Source organism: Aptenodytes patagonicus, chromosome 3, assembly GCF_965638725.1.
Source record: "Aptenodytes patagonicus chromosome 3, bAptPat1.pri.cur, whole genome shotgun sequence".
Lineage (NCBI taxonomy): Eukaryota > Metazoa > Chordata > Aves > Sphenisciformes > Spheniscidae > Aptenodytes > Aptenodytes patagonicus.
This window is the reverse complement of record NC_134951.1, coordinates 97,416,138-97,430,254: the sequence shown is the minus strand read 5'-3', so window position 1 is coordinate 97,430,254 and position 14,117 is coordinate 97,416,138. Positions and strand designations below refer to the sequence as shown.

At 36.4% G+C, this 14,117-nt stretch overlaps 1 protein-coding gene across 1 annotated transcript in view; it reads right to left on the bottom strand.

Moving 5' to 3' along the window:
• Positions 1-5,545: 5,545 nt before the first annotated feature.
• The window catches only part of DNAH8 (dynein axonemal heavy chain 8), a 141,350-nt gene continuing 132,778 nt past the window's right edge, over positions 5,546-14,117 (bottom strand). Inside the window, 5 exon segments of the mRNA XM_076335551.1 lie at positions 5,546-5,833; positions 6,326-6,447; positions 9,917-10,106; positions 10,201-10,353; positions 10,887-11,043. Coding sequence (XP_076191666.1) covers positions 5,546-5,833; positions 6,326-6,447; positions 9,917-10,106; positions 10,201-10,353; positions 10,887-11,043 — 910 coding nt within the window.

Here is a 14,117-nt window from a genome sequence, read left to right as displayed (position 1 = left end):
AGGGTACTGTTTGCATTAAATTCTCTAGATCGTAAATATGCAGGTTAAATCCTTTCCATTTACAATTACATGGCCATTTACGTTACAGTAATTTTACTTTCTGTGCTCATGTGCCCAGTGAGGAGGAGATCACAAACTGTTAATCACAGTGTCTTTTGAGGCCATAGCTTTTCGCATCATAAACATCCCCCCCAAAAAAGAGGGTGACCCTAACCATCATTCATTTCCATCACTGTAGAGCAGCCTGCTCATAAGTCATCTGAAGCTGCAAGGAAGAAGGGCAATTATCTGTTTAACGCAGTTCTCTGAATTACCGTGTCTGTAAGGCAAATAGTCATTCTGCCTTTGAGTATCTGTTCACAGAAATCCCGCTTTGGTGATTAGCCAGCAGACTTTGAGAAATTAATATTAGGAGTTTTAATTAGCTCACCTCTTGAACAACCACTTGACTAATCTGAATATCAAATATAAACACTGTTAGGAGGAATTACTGATTAGTGAATATATGCAGGAAGCTGCAGACAGTTTATCTGTTAAGACATGCTGCCAAGATTGCTTTGGAAAAGTGAAATGTAAGGTGAATTGGAGGAGTCAACCTGTTGATGTTGTAAGACATGAGAAGTTGCAGATCCACAAGGAAAGTCCAGGAGTTGGGGCGGAGGGGGGGAAGGCAAGGGGTCAGAGAGGACCTGCTTTAACGTCAGATGTGTCATCTTGTCCTAGAAAGATAAAAGGGTAATGGTTTCCTAATATCCAGAGCATGGAATCGCATTTCCCTGGAGCTGAATGAGGCTTAGGGGGAAAAATACTAATTACTATATGTTAATTAAAGTAAATGTTGGAACTGGCATTAAGGATAAATTTTGGGTGAGATCTCAGTATTTATGAAAAATGATAAGATAACTTTGCTGAAGATTGAACCTCACCTGAATGCTGTGAAGAGTATCTTGATTAATAATAAAGAATACAAAAATATATAGGCAAATGCTAGGTCTATCAGCAAGGTAAGATACTTACCTTTTGGGTAAAGTCCCAAAAAACTGGCAGAACACAACCTAATCCTTTTAGACATTTGGGAATGTGAAGATAGTGGAAGTTGGATAAGTCAAGTCTTGCGTTCCTGGATATCTGTTAATTACTAGTCATCTAACTAACTAATACCTTAGTTGAGTCATTCCTTTTTTAAATAGTCAATGCAGTAAGTCAGAGACTGTTCAGATATCCCCAAGGACCTTATTAGCATATATTTATATCTAATAAATTAGAAATTGTAATGGAAATAAAGAAACATAAAAGTAAGTCATACATGTCAGCAGTTGCTTATTTCCCCACCCTAATCTCTGCTATACAAGAATCGTGGTATTTCTATTTCCAAAGTCCGTTTCTGGATTTGACCTTCATAGTGGATGTTGCTAAGTTAAAAAAAAAAAAGTTTTCCTGAATTTCTGAGAGTTAATCTATGCATGTTTCTTTTGTGCTCTGAAGGTGGTATTAATCACTGGTAAAGGCATCTCTTTTGGCTTTTATACAACTAAACTTGCCTCAGGAATACCCTGCTTGTGTGGTGCGGATACAGGTACCACATCTTACAATGTCCGGTTTAGTACATGTGATGTCTGCCCTAGGAGTATAAATAACACCCGAGGCTTCTGAAGAAATCTGATCGAGAGACTTGTCATAGCTGTGCCATGACACTCCAATATTAAAAAAAATCAGCAGAAACATCAGTATACTTAAAACTGCAGCTTGCACATTCTCTACATTTGATTTTCAGTACTTGTGTCAACAGAATTATACTTACGTACTGCTGCCAAATGTTGTTCCAGACTACCAAAAAAGAATGAATTAGTTTAAATATTAAGAATAGATATAGTCAGTGAATGAGATTGCTGAACAAGAAAACCATAGGTCTTTCCATAAAATATTTCACCTTGAAAATGAATATTCTGTATCTCTGCTGAACAAATTTTAGTTACAGCCAACCAGAATCTAGAGGCAGAAACAGAGGGTGCGGGTGAAGAAAATTATTCTGTGGAATTAACAAATCTTTTAAGTTAAAGTTTAGCTGAAATGTTACCTTTTTTGGAACAAGCTCATTCCAGTCAGTGGCTTTGTGAGATTTAGCAACCTGACCAGAAAACAAATCTCTTCCCTCCGGCATTTGCAAGCTCTTTTCCATAGTTCTTATTAACTCTACCCGTTGTTATATAAACGCTTATCATACAGCCATGCTCCAGACTTCTCATGAATCATCACCTAATAACAAACACTTCTATGAAAAGCAAGTATCTTGACATACTGGCAGATCAATGACTCCCAATTAATGCGTCCACTCTAAAGCAGCGGGAAAGAGTATGCCTTCCCTTGTCTCACCTGCCTGAACTTACCTCTCAAAATCAGAGGAAATGGGTAGGAAAACCCGTCTGGGTGACAGCTCCACCAAGCGAGGAAAGAATAATACAGACTATGGATGCACCCTCTGAGCTAATTCTGGATGTGTTCTTCTTTACGTTATCAAACACAGATCTTCATGAGTTAGGCCCTTGCTTTCACAGAGACCAGTTAGATGTCATATTTCAGGTATTTGTCTTTTTTTGATCATCTGTTAAATATTTGTGTTTTGCTGACATGGCATTCTTATCTTTGTCAATTCAGGGACCACAATACTGTCTCACAATTTGAACAGCAGTATCTTGAATGGCAAATGAGCATAAAAAGGTTCAGGAAGTAACTTGTCAGTAACTTGAAAAAAACTACGTTAGAGTTAATTTAGGAATTTGAGTGCTTGTTACAATAACCTGGATGTATAGTGCATTCCTGGGAGTGAAAGGTCTTGAATTGAGGTCTTGAATTCCTATAGATTATGTCGGCTGGGAGGAATAATTTGTGGTGATTCAAGTAATTAACTGCACCCTGTTAGATGTTTGAAGAGCTGGCTGTCACCAAATTAAGTGTAAGAATTTACTATCCCACATATGAGTAGGACAGAGAAATACTTTGTGAATATTCTTAAAGCACGCAAAGACAAAAAAGGAGCCTTCTGGATAGATAGTAGATTGTTGCTGTCACAAAACATAGATTATTTCCATAAGCTAACTGGAAAGCTATATGGAAATTAACATTCATTGTAACCTGGAAGTAATGAGCTAATTGATGGTATTGAGGAAACAGAGCGGAACAAACTCCCATACACGCTCAGAGGAGATGGGAAATGGCGATTGGACACTGACAAACAGAGGACACAGATGCTCTCAAGAATCTGATGCAATATATGAAACAGTTGAGATCAACAATATACTATTCACCTCTATTCTTGATATTATACAGGATGGAGAATAAAATCCTCTTCGGTGTAAGTTATATAACTCAGCACATTATTAATTTGCACCTTCCCTGGTATTTTTCCATATAGACTTTCACTTGTAAATGTGGCAATGCACATCTTCCACCTGTGGAGGCATTCACAGGGTTACACATTGTTTCCCCATTGTAATTAAGCTGAAAGGCCAGACCAGGAAAAAAACCTTTAGGAATGAATACACTATAGTTGTTGTGCTGCTTTTTGGATATGAACTTTTTCCCCCTCTGCCCCTGCAGCGAGTAGACTGGGAGTGCGCAAGAATGTGGGAGGGGAAAAAGCCCGGATGGCTGACCCAAACTGTCCAAAGGGATATTCCATACCATATGATGTCATGTTCAGCACCAAGGCTTGGGGAAAGGAGAAGGAAGGGGGATATTTGTGCTTATTGCATCTGTCTTCCCAAGAAATCGTTATGTGTGCTGAGGCCCTTCTTCCCAGGAAGTGGGAAGAACATCTGCCTGCCAGTGGGAAGCAGTAAATAAATTCCTTAATTTGCTTTGCTTGTGTGTGCAGCTTTGCTTCACTTATTAAACTGTCTTCATCTCGACCCATGTGTTTTCAGCTTCTGCTCTTCCAATTCTTTCCCCCACCCTGCTGGGGCAGGGGGGAGTAAGCAAGCAGCTGAGCAGGTACTTAGCTGCTGGTCAGGTTCAACCCACCACAAGTACTGTCATCAGGTTTTTGGTTACTTGGAGCAAAATCTCTTGCAGTTGCACGGTCAGATTCTCCCCCCCCCCCCCCCCCCCATGCACATATAGTTCTGTGGGACAACTTTTAACTTTTACAATTTCTGTGTATTTTTACCTAACACCTTACCTTTTTTGTTGTATTTGGATCTAAGTAAGTCTACAGAGGAGAGAGAGAAGAAATGTTTTACTTAATTGCATTTGGAGATCTTCCTTTTTGTTACTCTGCTCATCATTTTGTGTCTATGTATTGTTGTTTCCTATATGCCACAGCCTTTCTGCAAGAGGATATCCTGGGATGGTGACCTCCAACAGAAAGCTGTAGCATTCTAACTCAAGAAGAGCCTTTTACCATCCCATTAGATGCCCCAGGACTTCATCAAGTAGTAGCTGCACTTTGCCACAGCAGATGCATTTGATCACTCTTAAACTGCAAAAGGAGGAACATAGTCCAGTCATGGGGTATAAGTGAAAAACTGTGTTGCCAAGTAAAGGTATCTGAAGGAAGAACACATTTTATGCAGATTATTAAAGAGAGAGCATAGACTGCCTATCTTGTTTAGTATTACATGCATAGAATTAGTTTAATACTAATTATGTCTGGAAAATTCATGGATGTTCATCAGGTTTATCACAGAATAATGCTGTGATAGCCACTCCAAGGAGTCCAGCCTGGATTTTAGAGCTGAGATGAGATGCAGGAAAATAATTGAACTTGTAGATAATCTATTATCTACAATCTCTATTTTAATTACAAAACCATCCATATTAAGTAGTTGGCACTGTTCTACTTCTGTAGCTATGTTCCCACACAGCTAAACTGGACGGAGAACGTACTGGTCTCTGTCAGATATTCCAGACACAAACATTCCTGGTGTAGTTTTGCTTAATCTGTATAGTTTAACAAGACCAAGTGAACCCCGAGAAACCCCAAGCAAAAAATATGGATCAAATATATTTTTCTGTCTTAAATATAAAGTTTCCTGCAGAGTCAAAGAAAATAATGTATGTATCACGCAGAATCCAGGAATATTTTAAAACTTGTATCTAGGAGAACTTAAATTTTGTTATGATGTTCTATATTGTCTTCTGTTGTCATCATATGTCACTGAAACACAAGCTAAAAAGCTGTATATGAGAAAGAATGTGAAAAAGCTAAGTTTTTCTCTTTTAAGGTTTAGCAACATTTTATTTTACATTAATTGTATTATTAAAGCAAATATTCCTTTTTAAAGTAATATAATGGAAACGTCAAAGACTACAATCAGTGAACTTATTTTGAAACTTTACTTTAAAACTATCACCAATTAGCGAAGACAAACTGAATTTACTCGAAGCAGAGAAAAAATTCATTAAGCCAAGACTGAAATGACAGATCTAGTATAATGACCAATGGCACCAAATAAAAAGCAGTAGAAGAATTGCACATGCAATTGGTTACATGTGCCATATATTCTGTTTCTGTTATGGTATGAAAGACATACCATACATATCAAGTTTACTTGATGTCACACAGGAGAGCCACTCCTCTCAATATCCAGTGGTCTGGAGACACTACTGTCCTTAAATAGATCACTGTAATATAGTTCAGATCTGTCCTCTTGGGCTTCTTGTAAAGAGGACAAACATAGAGCTTGGGATCCTTAGGACTGGCTGTATTAACAGCAAATATATGCACCACAGGCAGCTGGACAAAAAGAATCTTTGCTGTAGATTCAGTGAGTTTGCCATTTCGTCTGTCCCAGCCTGCACCTTCCAAGTACAGCCCATAGATATATACTCCTTCCTGTGTGGAGAGTAAACAGACACATCACACGAAATAAAGCACCTGTTTTGTAAAATAAGTAATTGGCTTAAACCATTAAAAGGAACATATGTTTTATAGTAAAAAAAATCTGACATTGAATCTTTTCAAACTATTTAATTTTAAACTATAATATCATCCTTTTTCGGAAGATAATGCTACTGAAATGGATGGCAATAAAAGGTGTTTAATAAAGCCCATACACTACACAATTTGATCTAAAGTTTACTATAAATTCCCAAAATCAAGAGGTGGTACAATGAAGTGGTTCTTTTAATAAAATATTTTTGTAACTGCAACATAACAAAATTAAAATCTTCATGCTTATTGTTATTTATCTTCGATGCTGAGCAAAACCAGTGAGGTGAAGACAATAGTAACTTTTTCCTTTAGCAATCCAAAGTGACTGAATGATACACAATATAAATGAAATACCAAAACTAATACTGCAACATCTTTGCACGTCATACATACAGAAGGAGGTGCTGTGATTTCTTCTTTGTTTTGCTTTAGCACTTCATTATGTATTGTAACTGTATCTAAAGCCCAGCCTTTATGTGCTCGAGTTGCTTCTTGTCTCATTGCTGTCAGGAATCCTTAAGAAATTAAGCCAGAGATTTAGCATATATCTCACATGACAAAAAAAAATCTTGCTCGGTTATCTGCATGGTTCTGCACTGAATGTTACAGGCAGATATTCAGAGTTCTATTGAAAATGAGCACCTTGACTAATGATAGCAAACTTTGCTTTGGGGGCAAAATAGGAACAAATGACATAAGTGGCATAGAATGCATTACACTGAGAAAAACATTTTTAAATGGCACATAAAATAATATACTCTGTTATTTGGATAACGAATTATTCAGTTAATAAATGTTTGCTCAGGATACTGATTTACAAATTATCATTAGGCAATCACCTACAGGATCCATGGTAGATTTGTATTTCAAGAAGGAATTTGAAGGCAGACAAGATATCAATTATATGAGCTGATATTTATGTAAAGGCAACTTAGGAAAAAGGCAATTTTTCTTTTAAATGAAAGTAGAAAAATAAAGTAAATTTCACTGATGGAAAACAGAAAAGGCGTGTTTGAATGTGATAATAAAAATAACTATATGAGTGTGGGGAATCTAGACAAGGCAATGCCTACAAAGGATGAAAAATTTATGTTTTGTTAGTGAAGAAAAGGGAGTCCTAGCCAGAAATGAAGGTAGAGAATGACACAATCAAGCAACGAGTTAGGTGATTTTTTTGAGTATTGTTTTGAACAGACTTTACAGACATTTGCAATAAAAAAGATTTGAGAGATAAAGGGCTGAACACTATAAGCCCAAGATGACAAATAACTGGGCAGCAAAGAGGTTTGGATGTGTTATAAAGGAAAAAGCTACAAAAATTAAACACTTGTAGCAAATACCTAGTTGTTTTCTGTATAAGCCTCTCAGAAGATGACAAGGCAGTCACCAAAAAACCAATAGCTGCTATTTTATGCTATCCAGATGAAGAACTACTTGGAGTTGTCAGAAAGAGACTGAGGCAAAGAGAAAAAAGTTAACAATAGAGAACTGCATACTTAAAAGTGATTACTGCAAAGACTTAAAGATGAAACGGCATCAGTTCCTTCTTGATAGGACAAAGGAGAAGACGACTAGCGTTTCGTGGGCTGTCAAGTATCTACAAGGAGGTGAAACCACCGACTGAAATACTGACAAGCCAGAGGGGAAATCATGAAAGTACGTGGGCATGCAGCAGAAGACAGCATTTCAAGATTTAAGAAGTGGTTTAACATGCTAATTAGGACAAAGCCCATTAGAAGCTAAGATATTTGTCACAGCTAAAACATTCATATGTGACGTAAATACAATTAACGTAGTACTTGAAATGAACATGTATTCATTTCGCAAATACTTTATATTCTGATAAAAATAAAACAGTGTGATCTAGGCTTCTAAATTTTGCTAAAAATTAATTATATCTCTATAATATGATATTTGTTTTTTTATAAGCCTGTTCATTCCAACTGCCATGTCTACTGAATGGAATATCGCACCACCACTAACATACATCCTCCCTTAACAACGATAATTTATAGGAGACAAAGACCGATAATTGCTAAAAAAATCACAACAGGTTTAAATACAAGTATTGGTTATACTTTATAGTACTATAAATAGATTTTTCCACTAAATTGATAAAATACATTCCTCATGTTTTAACATTATAATGTATTTGCCAATGCTGTGATAGATTTAGAGCTTGATTCACCTGTGCAATCAGTCTAGATTTTCCTGCGATGGCAGCACAGGGTAGTCCAATTTCTGATTTGCCTCACACCAGTCACTTTTTAACTTTACTGTACGATCTGATTTACTCAGAATTTCCTGGTGAGCAGTATTATGAATACAGTGACTATACTTACCTCACCCCTAGGCACAGCACACCTTTTGCGCTGAGCAGACTTCTTTCTCCATCTACAGGACCAATTTTTTTTGGAACACAGAGGTTGAAGCAACCATCAAGTTTGAGACCATCTGTGTCTTAGGCGTGTTTGCTATGAGGCTAAATATTTTCTTTGGTCAAAAGAATTTGGTCCATTATCTTCTTTTACACCTCTGTGAGTACTGCTCTTGAATCAGCGGAGATCAGTATGCTTACCAGCTGTGCCATTTATGATACAAATGGAATGATGTTTTTTGACTGGCATCTCAATACCATCTTTTAATGATAATTTGGATGTGCTCCAGGCACCTCAACTGTTTCTGAGAGCAACTCCAAAAAAGACTTTGATATTAGTACTTTTTACAGTCCTGGTCATAGAAAGGCCAGTAAGAATAGAAGCATCACAAAGTGAAGATAACTCAAAATATTCAAGGATTTCAGGGGTTAATCCTAATGAAAAAAAACACCTCATAGCTGTTACATGGGAGAAGTTTCTCATGAGAATTTTGTATGGACAGTTGTTTAGGCTAAATGAGATTCTTCTATGAACATGCATCTAATAAGGTAATAGGTTTTGTTACTCATGAAGATGGTTACAATTTGTTTTTCTTCCTCTTTCCTATAAAATGATAAATATACCAAGCTATAACAGATAATGATAGATAACTTTTACTTGTACTTTGCAGTATATCTTTGATTAATTTGGACAAACTGTTCATTAAATAACATGTGAAATGGAAACACTGTGAAAACTACAGTTTGATGATTCTCTGTGAAAGATGATAGATAGCTGCTATAAGTTCTGGTATAGTTGCACATTCATAGAATCATAGAACAGCCCAGGTTGGAAGGCACCTTGAAAAATCGCGTGGTCCAAGCTTTCATGGGAAAGAGAGTTTAGATGAGATTATCTAGCACCCTGTCCAATTGCATCTTGAAAACCTCCAGCAATGGGGACTCTACCATGTCCCTGGGGAGGTTGTTCCAGTGAATGATTGTTCTTACTGTAAAAAAATTCTTTCTGTTGCTACTGTACAGCATATACATAACATATTGCTCTAGATTAAAGCTCTTCCATACTCACAACTTACAGTTTGGAACAAGTTAAAACAGTTTGAAACCACAGGAGAAACATATTTTCTTTAGAAGCTGTATCATATCATGCTACAATATGTCAACAAGATAAAGTTTTTTATTTGTTAACTACATGTTTTCCTTCTTGTAATATAAAAACTGTGTTTATGGGTCAGACTAAAAGACCATCTGTACAGGCATCCTGTCTCTGACACAAGAAAAAGGTGGATGCTTAGTGAAATAATACTACAACAGGCAAAATGGCACATAAATCCTTTCCCTTCTATGTTCTTCCAGATTCTGGCAATCTGGAGCTTAGGGACCTCCCAACTTGAAGGTTAAGTTTGGACAGTCATGTTTTTTGCTACCATTGGACCTGTTTCCCATGACTTTATCTAATCTCTTTTTTGAATCCATTTATCTTCTATGACATATTCTGTCAGTGATGAAAACATTTTTTCTAGGTGTAATATTTAATTAGATATGTAGTAAAAACCATTAAATTATGATTAAATAAATTATTACTCAAGTCCTTTCAGTACCCTTACCTTGTGGATTAAAGAATCCAGTCATCCAAAACACATTTGGTCTTCCTTCATATATCCAAGTAGAGAATTGATTATTTCTTTCCAAAAGTTCAGTAAACCAGAAGCCAAGTGTTGAAGAATCCCAAGATACTCTTTTCCATACTTGAGGAATTCGAGCATCATACATATTATCAAGTGCATCTCTCAAATTCTGAAGGAATGAAATTATAATATATGAACTAAAGTCATCAAGGTAATAGTTTAAAATAGAGTATTCCATATGTAGTAAATATGCTTTTACTTGCCTCACTCATAACAATAGTTCCTTCTATGGCTAATTTAAGATCATTCAAACTGTGGCGGAGTATTGTGATCACCTTTTGCATTCGGTCAATTTCTTGCCGAAGAAAAATATTCATAGAGTTAAGTTGTCCCATTTTAATTAAACGAGCTTTGACCTAAAATACAGGAGCGCAGAAAAAGGAATTTAGTTAAATCTGAAATGTTGAAATACTTTTGTCATATATGACATCTTAACTTTCTTGTGTTCAGAAAAGTAAATAGTAGACTTGTACTTCGCATTATTCAACTAACATTTATCCGCTTAAAACTGTTGCAGTTTTTATTTTTATTTTTCGTCTGATGCTACCCAATTATTCATGATTGCTAGAATAGGCCTTCACCCAGAAGGCTCAGGAGACTGCTATCACAAAAAGTCAAGACATTTTTTTTCTGTGTTTTCACATGCAACTTTGGAAGTCCAAGCATAGTCTCCATGACGTATCTCCATGATCAATTGTTAGATGTCTTGATTTTAAATTAAAAAAGCCTCATATTGATTCACGCTGATAGCAATAAAGATGTTGGTTCTTTGCTTGAATCTGCTACTAGCTATACGAGCTTTCTCCACAGTTCAGGGTTTCTTTTTTGGAATGTCTTATGTGAAAACTCAACAGAAAGAACAGTAAGAAAACAACTAAGATTAGCTTGCCTCATGGGGTATGTAATCTGGAGGAAGTTTCTCTAGCATGTCTTCAGCTAAACGATAAACAACTGCTTCACGAGTTTCTCCAGGTCCTGCACCACTTTCTTTAGGCTGAATGTTGGTAATAGTATCTAGAACATCAGCTGCTGTATTACTTTGGTGTCTGAGAGGATGAGAAGTATGTTATAAATTACACAGGATTTTTTAATAGTTAAAAGGCTATTTTGTAGAACACACAACTTGGAAGTTGACAAAAAACATACTGTCACCAGGTTAAATCAAAACTCCCCAAAGAAATTGTTTTCCTTTGCGTCCTGCACCAAGCTGAACACACCGATAGCGAACAACGTGTGGTTTTCCGTGGTTGTAGAGAATATGAACTTCCCTCTACACACCCTGTTATACAGTTGCTGTTTTTCTAATTCAGGGCTAAGAAGAAGAAAGAGTTCCGCAGGCTGCTTCTCAACCTTTGAGAACATGAGGTGGCAGAAAAACCCATCATATGATTTCTAGGGATTCTAAGGAAAGGGAAGAAAATGGCTTATGCCTGAACTTCTAAACAGCTATTTGCTGGGAAGAAGCAACAAAAGTTTTGTAACAAGGAAGAATATTTCCCTCATTTAGTTACTTCTGAAAACTGGAATGCAGAAGAAGGAAAAGGTGGAAGCATAACTCTGCAAGCTGCCCTTTTATTAAATAGTAAATTCATTCTGCCTTGAGGTATTTCAGGATTAATGATAAAAGCTGCTAGATTTACAACGTCGGTGATTAAAACCTTCTATTCCATAGTACAGCATGGGCAGTGCTAATGTAAATTTATGTTCTGAGTCAATACAAAAAAGTGAATTAAATTCATGTGGCATTTGATAGTAAAAGATAGTAGACCACGTCAGTCCTTCAACACAAGCAGAATTATAGGAGTACTTTTGTTGTAATGCTATCTAGTGGCATAGAGCTATGAGAGGCAGTAAGAAAGGAAACAGCAGTGTATGTGTTGGTATCGCAGTGCTGGCATTGCCTACTTTTACCTTATGGAATCAGCTACATGAGGAACATACAGCCTAAGCCTGACTCAGAACATAAATTTATACTGACTCAAAGCATAATTTTGCATGTCAGTTTTACTTTTCTACCTTCATATGACACCCATCTCCTTCTATTACTTTGTCATACATAATTGTATTAGAAATGAAACCAAGGATTGTGCCACAGGATAGAACACGTGAAGTCCTAAAGCATCTAAGCTTTGGAGATAGTATTGTAAGACTACAGAAGCTAGATACTGCGGCATTTCAACATAAACTGTTTGTGAATGCAATTATAAAGTCTATACATCAGAAAAATAGAAGAAATCCTACTGACAGTTTGCTTCTCAGAGGATATAATTTCTGCTTCTGAATGTAGGAATGGTGGGGATTTTGTCTGGCAAAACTCTCAAGCTTTTTTCCGTTTAAAGAATTATAGATTTATTCAAGACCACATATGAACAGAAAAGTTGGATAAAATCAAATTTCTCTTGCACCCATGGCTTCATTCCTAATTTGGATGACATAAGGGTTGTAACCCTTAGGCTGGGTCTTGCTGATCTAACAACTAGTGATAAAAGAGATGTGAACCTTCCTCTTCACACTGCAAGTACTGTTCCTCCAATACTGCTGTCAGACTTTTCTATGTGGAAGGAATAGGTCCCATGATTATTACCTCAATTAAATTATAAAATATTACAGAATTATAAAAATTAATGGTCTTTCCCCAAATCTAAACAAAAATAGAAACAATTTTAAAAAGAAGGCAATATGCAAACTTTGGGGAAAAGCAGAGAAGAGTTTTTGAAAAATAACCTCAAAGGAGCAGGATCAAAGGTAAGTAATATTCCTTTCTTCAATGACACAAGCTAGGAATCTTCTGGAGAGGAGAAATGATCATCTGAATCTTGTATAAAGAAGCAAACATGAATAGCAATAGCAGTTTGAACGAGAAGACTTTTATTGTAGATAAAAATAGAAAAGACAAAAAGATGCATCTCAATGTATACATAATTAAAAATAATATTCCAGTGTGGAAGTGAGGAGAAAATAGAAACAAGAAATTTCATTCACGTAACAGTGGGGCACAATGAATATAAAAGACACTCTGAAACAAAATTTTTCTGGGCTTTGGAAAACCTGACTTTCCTTTACATTGCAAATAAAATGTTGAAGTACAGATGCAAACAATAATGAAAAAAAGATTGCACAGGTTTGTAGAGGAAGTACCATGTTCCTGGGAAGGAAATCAGATATACACGATGGGGTGTCCCTGATGACATTTAGACATCTAAGTGTAGATGTCTACATAACAGCTGTTTGTCTAGATTGCCCTTACAGGTAATGCAAAGAAGCATGATTCAGCTCATGTATTTTAGATGTCCGCTTTGTGATCAGAGGAATTGCATTTTACAAGGATTTATTTTTCTCTATTGCAGTAAAGGAAGTCTTGGGTAACTGTAAAGGAAGCTAAAGCAACATTAAATGAACCTAATTTACAGTGTCAATTTTGCCTAAAAGTATGTAAGATAAAGCACTTTATACCTGTTCATATTGTTTTTCCATGAAGCAGTATTGCAAAGCAAATCGTGTCACAAGAAGAAAAAAAGAACGAATTTTCTATGGATTTTGATTTGCTCCAAAAAGTATTACTAAGGATATTTTCTTACAGAGTTTGGATTTGACAAACTATCATAGTTTGATAGCTGGAGTCTCTGCCATCAGGAATTTTCTGTACTGGAAGTTAAAACTAAGAACAAATACACTTGGACAGAAACATTACCTCAGCTTTGTGTAGAAAACAGCAGTTATCTGTTGCAACGTGGTATTCAAAACCTCACATTCACCAAGGGACAATGGGAGATTCTGCTCTGTCTTCAGTTGGTTAATAACAGCTTGCAGTAACTTTACAAAAGTTCAGTTAGATTTAAGGCTTCAGTATGGAACCAATTGGAGAAGGGGTTTTGACAGAAGATTGTGAGAATATTCCTTGCCTGCTCAGATACCTGTTAACTAGGCCTTTGCAAAGCCTATGGTTCATATAGCAAGTTAAAATCAGTTGCAATGACTTCAGGTGTTAAGTATTTAATCCAGGTGGATTAAAGTATTGACATTCAGTGAAGTCTTACAGTTGGAACCAATGGATCGAGCTTTTGGCTGAACTGGAAAACTGCCCCACTAAACCAGCGGGAGATAAGGTCTTTCTTGTCCT